The 9,733-nt window shown below is 45.6% G+C and overlaps 1 protein-coding gene across 1 annotated transcript; it reads right to left on the bottom strand.

Moving 5' to 3' along the window:
* Positions 1-3,714: 3,714 nt before the first annotated feature.
* Positions 3,715-6,259, bottom strand: LOC124666867 (actin-7-like). The gene is made up of 4 exons (XM_047204192.1): positions 6,146-6,259; positions 5,479-5,550; positions 4,339-5,346; positions 3,715-4,244 (listed from the first exon to the last, which is right to left on the bottom strand). Exons 2-4 carry the CDS (start codon positions 5,533-5,535, stop codon positions 4,179-4,181), a joined length of 1,131 nt encoding a protein of 376 aa, XP_047060148.1. The 5' UTR covers positions 5,536-5,550; positions 6,146-6,259; the 3' UTR covers positions 3,715-4,178.
* Between the last annotated feature and the right edge of the window lie 3,474 nt (positions 6,260-9,733).

Here is a 9,733-nt window from a genome sequence, read left to right as displayed (position 1 = left end):
CCTTTGGTTAGTGTACTTTGTGTTGCAATCTAAAACACGAACACGTCCGCCAAGGGAGATGCTCCGCAGGGACCGACTAACAGCGGGATACAGGAGTGCCGACGTTGCAATAGTTGAGCATGACATCGCATGCACACGAGTTCTACATAGAGCATCTTCAGAGAATTAAACGAAAAGTAGGACTAAAGAGTCATTTGTGGAAAATTGCTTCACTCTGAACAACCTCAAGGAACAAAATGTGTAGTCCGGACAACAGTGTACAATCAAGTATGGTTTCCAAAATAATGAAATTACAGGGAAAATATCCCAAGCACATGCAACCAACAGTATAGGGGTGTAATAGCTAATCGAGCACCCCAGAAATTCAGTCCATCAGTAAAAAGGCATACATATTGGATTTGGGTGGCGCGGTGGCAGTTGATGCGCCAATGGTAGGTATGGTATCGTATATTGTACTACTGATCGTGTCACCTATTTTTTTTTTGCGAAGAAATGGCCATTCCATTAAAGCAAGATAATTACAGAAAGGACCTCCAGGAAACATAAGATTACAACCAAACCCTTCTTCTGTAAAGCGAAGCCACCGACGAGAAGCAGAACGCACCGATGGCGCGCCGCCGCCGCGGAGAGCCTCCATCCTACTCCTCCGGCCACATTGCACGCTTGCTTCAACTCGAGCTGAATCCAGATCATGAAAAGCCAAAGACGTCGTCTTCGATCTCCGGCGAGGGGAAGTCGCCCACGGCAGCTGCCCAGAGCTGCGAGCGCAAAGGAGGCAGCAGATCCACTTCGGAGCTCCACTGGAGCGCCGTCATCGAAGGGGAAGATACTGATCGTGTCACCTAAATCAAGTGCCAATGCAGCGGTTCTGTAATCCTGTTGTGTTCTCTAGTGATAGGGCCAATACATCACAGACTATTTGTGTAACCCAATTTCTCCCTCACTCAAAATGTGTACTTTATTCTTTTAGGTTTTTACATGTATGATCTGGGTCCAGTTGTGCATGCTGAACTACAAAAGTACTCATGAGAGGTCTGCAGACGTAAACCCGGGTACTGATTTTCAAAGATCAGCAGCAACTTGTGAATCTGAAATTAAGGTAAAAGGTGGTTAGATATTTTGATTATCTGTGTACAACAGCAAAAAGTTACTACAAAGCAGTGGCTTGAATATAGTTCAGAGGATAAAAGAGATAAAAATCAGATGGTTCGATTAAACTAGAACTACACAACAACCACAAGCTACACTTCAACCTACCAACATGAAAAGACCCGGGGGAGCAAATCCCCGTCTAACATGTATCCTACGGTTCACCTCTCATCCATGTTTACGGCTAAAACAGTCAGTCCGACGCTGATTAAAACACAAACCAATCACGTAACCCCTCCAGCCCCTATGAGGCCGCCCTGTCCAACGAGGCCTTGCCTGAGGCGACCACACCGCCTCCCTACACGATGTTAGGCTCCTCCAAGGTTTTGTTCATCTCCGTGATTAAAACTTTACCACATTGGAGCTAAGATGATGCATATTGCTCAGGATTTCGTTCATACTAGTCTATCCATGCAACCCTCGGAAACACTTTGTCACATATAAGTTTACACAGACTTGAGCTTGTTCTCTTGCTCTATAGAGATTAGGCTTTCTCTTATTGAGAGCATTTACATATTGCTATTTACTTTCAGTACTTTACTTTATTGCAAACTATATACTCAAAACACCAAAACTATTACATTTTTTTTATGGTTTACTTGTCAAACGTGCTAACCAATACCTTCAGCTTCTCATGGGCTCGATAATCTTTCTTACTGAAAAGTACTACAACTGATCTCATGCACTTGGGAGCCATCAGCGCCCCTGGGCCAAAGGAGTGGGGCGTCTTAGGGTTAGTGTTTTGGGGTGCATGGGGCCACCTTGGGCCACCGCCGCCCCCATCCCTTGGCCAGCCGCACCCCCTTCCCCTTCCCTTTATATAAGGGAGAGGGAACACACAATTGTCACGAGGATAAAGGAGAGCCCCCTCCAAGCGCCACTCCCTCCCCCCTCTCTCGCTGTGCACGTGGGGGTCAATTCCATCCCAGTACGCCATCGTGATGTTGGTGTTCCGATACAAGGGATCTACTTCCGCACTCTCGGCTGGATCGGAGAACCGGGAGTCATCGCTGGACAACGTACGTGTGCGAGACCACAGAGGTGATGCCATTTGTAGCGGCTATCGTTGTACGAGGATCATCACGAACCTGAGGTCGGCGACGAAGTACAACTACATCATCCACGTTCTGACGGAATGTTGACCGCTTTCGGTCTACGAGGGTACGTTAGTGAAACATTCTCCGTTACAACATTACTCTTAGACATATATGAGTATTCGGAGTACGCTAGTTAGAAAAATAATTGTTTTCTGCTGCGAACCCCTCTAGCCTAGTGGTAATCCTACAAGCGAGGTGTCCAACGCTCCTCCAACCCCGTTTGATCTTCATGGTGGTTGATCCTAGGGTCATGGGGGAAACTTGGGCGCTATGTTTCCTCTCCGTCACATAGTATGTGCATGCATCGAAGTTGGCTAAATGTACACTTGTTTGGGTTGCCTATCGTGCTTGCTCTAATCTATACACTTTTGTTTAGTTCCCTAGATTTGTATTTGCTTTCACTTCCGTGTTTCGTTGAGTTCTAGTTTGTTTAGTGGGAAATTGCAGAAGCCATCACTTTTTGGTGCTCTCTCTGCCCAAATGTTACCTACTATTTAGATTTGCTACAAAATCTGCATAATTTGTTGTGGATAGGTGTAGATACCACACACCAATGCTCATGTGGAACAACCCTAGCTACATCAACATGTCATCCACCTGTGTTCTTCCTTTCTGATTGAATTAGTAAAGGAGTAAGTTACTGGATATTTTTGGGAAGTTCGATCAAAATTAGGACGTATCTTACATAAACTATGAAAACTTCTAAAATTTCCCAAATTGATCAATAAACTGTGAATCTTACATAAACTAAGCAAACTTTAAATGGCTGGTCACAATTGCTTCATCAACACATAGTGATTTAATTTATTTTTGTTTGTAATTTGACAAAAAAAATGTTGATGAATCTTATTTAAAGTGAACAAAATTGTGATCGATTGGTCAAAATTATGTCAAGAATCCCCAATTAATCTACAAAAGTGATTTTCTGGAATGTTCTATTATTTTCTTAGAAGTATGAAAAAATTGACCTAAATTTGGTTACATCTTACTTAAAACCGAGCAAGCTTTCAAAAGGCCAGTTAAATTTTCTTACAATTATGTGACAATTGAGTAAATTACTATAATTGTTTAGTTTATTTTGAGAAGTTTGAAACTTGACCAAAATTTAGGTGAATATTACTTAAATTTTAAAAGCGGTAAAACCATTGGCCAAAATTTTCTCCGAATTTCCTAGAGTAATCAATGCAAAATTTAGAGATCTGTTGAGAATACTTTTTTAGGTGAATCTTACATAAACCAAGCAAAAATTTAAACTAATGGCCAACATTTCTTTGAAAGTTTCTAGAATCTCAAAATTATCTCAAAATTCTGATCTTTCTTGAAAATTTCTTCAGTTTTTTTGGGTTTTTATGCCTAAGATATTGTGCCATTCCCCTTCTTGTCAATTGGTTAGTGGACGGGTCGAGGGGATCCCATGTGCGATTCAAAATGCCCCTACCTGATAAAATTCCAACCATACTAAGTGAGATACAATGAAATTCCAATGCTTAAGTATAAATAGAATACACACGAGAACATGGCAAATGTCTTGACAAAATATCTTCACAAGAAAAGCGCCTACTAGAGGTACAAGCATCAAACACCCACGCCGGGGAGCTGGCTACAAAAGCACACTCTGTTTCAGGTTTTCAGCACATGCACGAGCTGAATTGCTGAAACCAACTTCCTTTTTTCTTTTTCTTTTTTTTCTTCTGGCAAGAACAGAAACCAGCTGAAATGACTCCAAATGCATGCGCGACAACCTTCCCCGGTTCAACTCCGTTGTTGGACCGACCGACTAACGACCCTGAAGACCTACAAATTTCTTCACACTGCCAGCAGATACCGAGTGACTAAGACAGGACATTGATGTTTGTGGAGACCACGGGACACATTCAAGAATCTGCAATCTGACCTCAAGCAACTCAGAGACGGGTATACTCGGTGATGAACTCAGAAGCACTTCATGTGGACGATGGATGGACCAGATTCGTCGTACTCTGCCTTGGAGATCCACATCTGTGACACAAACACGTATATGCCATTACTAGTCTTGTAGGGTAATTAAAAACAGCAGTAAGAAAACATTATCTAGGAAAAGAATAATGGTTACCTGCTGGAAGGTACTGAGAGAAGCGAGGATGGAGCCACCAATCCAGACACTGTACTTCCTCTCCGGCGGAGCGACGACCTTGATCTTCATGCTGCTGGGCGCGAGTGCAGTGATCTCCTTGTTCATACGGTCAGCAATCCCAGGGAACATGGTAGACCCACCACTGAGCACGATATTGCCGTACAGATCCTTCCTGATATCCACGTCGCACTTCATGATGGAGTTGTAGGTGGCCTCATGGATGCCCGCGATTTCCATCCCGATCATGGAGGGCTGGAAGAGCACCTCGGGGCACCTGAACCTCTCTGCCCCGATGGTGATGACCTGGCCGTCGGGCAGCTCGTAGTTCTTCTCGACGGAGGAGCTGGTCCTGGCGGTCTCGAGCTCCTGCTCGTAGTCGAGGGCGACGTAGGCGAGCTTCTCCTTGATGTCCCTGACGATTTCCCGCTCGGCGGTGGTGGTGAAGGAGTAGCCCCGCTCCGTCATGATCTTCATGAGGCTGTCCGTGAGGTCGCGGCCGGCGAGGTCGAGCCGGATGATGGCGTGCGGGAGGGTGAAGCCCTCGTAGATGGGCACGGTGTGGCTGACGCCGTCGCCGGAGTCCATGACGATGCCGGTGGTCCGGCCGCTGGCGTAGAGGGAGAGCACGGCCTGGATGGCGACGTACATGGCGGGGCAGTTGAAGGTCTCGAACATGATCTGGGTCATCTTCTCCCGGTTGGCCTTGGGGTTCATGGGCGCCTCCGTGAGCAGCACGGGGTGCTCCTCGGGCGCCACCCGCAGCTCGTTGTAGAAGGTGTGGTGCCATATCTTCTCCATGTCGTCCCAGTTTCCCACGATGCCGTGCTCGATCGGGTACTTGAGGGTGAGGATACCTCGCTTCGACTGCGCCTCGTCGCCCACGTACGCGTCCTTCTGCCCCATGCCGACCATGACGCCCGTGTGGCGCGGCCTGCCCACGATGCTCGGGAAGACGGCCCTCGGCGCATCGTCGCCGGCGAAACCCGCCTGCAGTTTGACACCGGAGAAAGAATGGATGGTCAATTCGCTGAAATGAAATGTAAGAGAGCAGGCAGAGTGGAAGAGTCTGCACACGCTAACTGAATACTGCAGGGTTGACATGGTGACAGGAAAACCAACCTTGACCATCCCCGTGCCATTGTCACACACGATAGGCTGGACATCCTCTTCGGCCATTTCTCAAGCGTTTCTCTGCAAAAGGAGTTCTTTTCAGAAGATTTCGAGTTGGATAAGTTTCAAGGGCTTCCATGGTTTTCAGCATCAGAAAGCTAGCTCGTTGACCCAAGGAAAACGCAGGATACTCAGTCAGCCGTCACGCAAAGTTGTTCTATACTACTCACAGCTGCGAGGGGATCTGATTCGTAATAATCGCCAATCACGGTAGTAGTACCATACACACATATCGCGAGAATGATCGAATCTTTGGCAGGTGACATGTTAAATTAGGAAGATTCTGCTGGTTCCCGGCTCACTGGTCATGTGCCGAACGGTCAACGGGGGATCAGCAGCGGATAAAGATCCCGGAAAGATCCTACGGAATCAACGGCGCCATGCATACCAATCCTACTCCTAATCGAGGTCGATGATCAAACATCATCGTCGACCACAGCTAGCTGCATAGCAAGCAGCACGAATTAACTTGCCATGGATCGCAAGCAGGAACCCAAACCGCCGGCAAAATCACAGGTCAACACCTGAGGCGGCGATCTACCGGGAGTTGAGAACCATCTCCATAACGGCCTGTTCTACAGGATCAAATCGAAGCAGGAGGGAGAGGAAAACATACCTGGAGGAGCGGATTGGGGATTTCTGCCGATCGGGTCGTCGAGGTCTGGTGGCGGGGGTGACGCGAGCGTGAGAGCGAGACGGGGGCAAATTGGAGCAGACGGAGCAGAGACAAAAGGCGGAGCAGTTTTATATGCAGGCCGCCAGCTCCGCTGTGCTCCGGTTGACTCGGCCGCACTGACCGCGTGTTTGCGTTCTTGGCCGCAGCTTGACGCCACCGTCCATGTCACGGCACGGCAGCGCACATGAGACGAGCGACCCGGTCGACAAAAGCCACTATTGTCCTGGCCCCGGTAGTGTACGCGAAATGGTATCTCTGCATTAGAATACGGGCGGCTGGCTGCAGCGCGGAACTTTCGGCGCCTAGCTTAGCTAACCCCGGCACGTCCACGTCGGCCGTCGTGGCCGGGTGGGGACGCCGGCGGCGGGCGGGGGGCACACCGGTGCTGTTGGACTAGCGTGCGGTGGAGACTAACCTAATACTACTACTAGCTTGTTTATTAATCTGATGAGAATCGATCCAATTTTGGTGATTTCGTAATAATCCATGGAAAAAATAACATATCTCAAGAGCTCACTCCGATGATAATTTTGCTCGTTGTGGCGTTATTTGCGAAAGAGGTAATTGCACCACAAGTACATAAACTTGTAATTCGGGATGCAGTTTGGTATAAAAACTTGCCCAATGTGTTACCCATGGAAAAAAAATAGCGTGTTATTTCGGGAAGCAAATTTGGTACATATGAGCACCAGTGCTCCTATTTTTAAAAAACATTTAAAAATTGTACATTTGCGTTTTAAAAGTTCATCACATTTATTCCATAAATACATACACATGGTCAAGACCCACATCCTCCTGGTGTTTATGGTTGGGGCGTGCCACGCGTAGGCGGTTGGGCAGAGCTAGAGGAGAATGGCACTGAGGCTGTAGGCGCCACCGTTGTGGCGCATGGGGAGTCGAAAATGGCAACAAGTTGGTTGTTGACCTGGGGTTGAGTTGATCTAGATTGAAATCGAGGGCTCGTGGGTTGATGTTAGTTCTTTAACTTTTTTAACGTGCTATAATGCTATAAGGTTACAACAATAGCGAGCTTAGTGTCGGTAATATCGAGATTAGCGCCATAGCGAGCAAATTATGCATAGTGTAGCGTTCATCTTCTAAATACACTATAGCACCGTTAAAACGTCTAAATAGCCGAAAAATGTCTTTGACACATGAGCACTACTTTTAAAAATCATACCTTTTGGATTCTAAAAAATTTGAAATTAAATACCCACGTACATATAAACATTCCAAAGGTTCGGTAGGAATTTTGGAGGAAAATATGTTGTATTTTGAGCTACATGATGAGTGCATTTTTAGCATGTTTTGCGTTACTATTTTATCAAGTTATCATCAAGTAGTGGTAGGATTTTTGTATTTCACCGTGCTACCGCGCTCTTTTACGCTTGTCTACATAAGATCTTAAAATAATAAGTTAATAATGAAATATCAATGAAAACTGTCATTTTTTGCATTTTGACATGATAGAAATTATTTTTGCACTTAATTATGCGTCTGGGCGAAAGGGCAATGCAAGAACAGCCTCCAGGAACTTTAACGGGCATCGGTATGGGCAGAGCCCGCCCGTACCGTCCGTACGTACCACCCTCCAGGAGCACCGCCTCATCAAATAATTTCACCTCCCACATACGGATTATAGATCGAGCACACACAGCTCCACGAAACCAAGAAAAACCACCCCAGATCAGTTCTCAAGAGGGAACTTTGGTGGAGACAAGATCCGAGCTACTACATGGAATCCTAGGAGGACAAGGCATCTGTGATGACCCAGCGTACCACTGCATGGTGTAGTACACAAGTCGTTGACATAACACAAGTGAAACACCGTTCCACCCATATTACATCTCTCAGAGTGGTACAACAGAAACATATGCGAGTCCAAGGTATGTCTATAGAAGTACACACGAATAGTTTACATAAGATCCACACGACCTCCTACTTTACAGTGAGGTAAAACTTCAAATAAAGCTCCAGAAGAACGACTCGTAATCTATCTTATTGCTAACTCAAGTTCAAGAGCTACTTGGCTTGCTATAGAAATCTAGCTACTTAGGTGCTAGGATTAGGGAAAGATTCCCTTCTATTACTAGTCTAGGTTTCCATTATAACCGATGCGAAGTTGACTCCATTGACTTCTTTGATTGGATTCTTCATCTCGTTGCGGTTGACTCCTTTGTCTTCGAGTTCCACGATAGTTTCTCCTTCGGTGCCTTGCTCTAAGAAGGGGGTTCAAACGAGATAGAATGAGTACGAGCGTACTCAGCAAGTTCATATTAGGAAATATGTGTATCATGCACTAGCTACAGCCATAGACCTGAAAGTCATAGGCCAATGCAGGTTTTCATAATCATTTCTTCAAAAGGTTTATTTTATTCTGAAAACTATGCCCGTCAGTCTTCACAGGTTGACCAGAACTTCGTGGAGTTCCTTTCCTGCCGCGTTCGCAGTTCCCTTCCCGGAACAGGGAGTGACAATCACAATTCGGTATCCTCTCGCAGAGGTGCGTTACTTTTCCCATAAGAGACCTTATCCTTGTTGCCAACCGAGCGAATTCTTTCCCGTCCACACTTCCTTTGGTGTGAGGCCAGGTGTAAGATCCAAGTCCACACCGCCTTCTCCGCGACTCGCAAACCCACCCTTTTGTCCAACCGTACACCTCCGGTAGACTTCCCCGATAATACGGCTTTACTCATGGTGTACTCCGGACAATCCTTCATAGATGGTAGAGATTAACATCACTAATGGATGGGGATTTAAAAGGATTTCCCAACCTATTGCGGCAGTGCCTCCAACACCCCACCGTCTCTACCAATCCGTTGGCGTGCAGAAGGGAAAAGATACAGCTGACTTCCCCAGAGCCATTATAGATCTTATGGTCAACGCGATATGTACGGCGCTAGAATCACCGGACGGCATTGGTAATTAATCCTAGGGTGATATAACCCATTGCAATGGAACCTCCACCATATCAACACATACCATGGTTCCATTGCCCACCACATAGTCATATTCATAATTGTAAAATAATATTTGCTTTTCAATGCATGAGTGATAAGTATAGTACTTTGCATATAGTTTGATAAAAATAATCAAATGACATGAGCAAGCGATGAACTTGCCTTTCTTGACTGCAAGATTATGCAGGCAAAAGCTTCGATACGTGATAACTCCAAATGCTGAAATACCATCATCGTCCAGTAAGGACAATGTTTAAAGAACTGGCAAAGATGCTATAATGCATAGTATGAGATGCAATCGTCCCGAGCGTAACCTAACCTCGATGATTTAGGTTGTATGAGTTGTAAAGATTTCTTTAGGGTTGGTTGCACTTTTAGAATGATTCTCAAACAAGGTTCTTATTAGGGTTTTGGTTACATTAGCATCATAATCAAGTGATATAAGACATCATAACAATCATACACATAAGAATAGTGGTGGAATAATATGTAAGGAACAGTTGTCAATTTTAAGTTCTACAGGACATGGTTGATGATTATTTATATTATACTTCAAAAGAATAACTTT

Source organism: Lolium rigidum, chromosome 6, assembly GCF_022539505.1.
Source record: "Lolium rigidum isolate FL_2022 chromosome 6, APGP_CSIRO_Lrig_0.1, whole genome shotgun sequence".
Lineage (NCBI taxonomy): Eukaryota > Viridiplantae > Streptophyta > Magnoliopsida > Poales > Poaceae > Lolium > Lolium rigidum.
The sequence above is the reverse complement of the archived record's forward strand: the minus strand, read 5'-3'. Positions and strand labels throughout refer to the sequence as shown.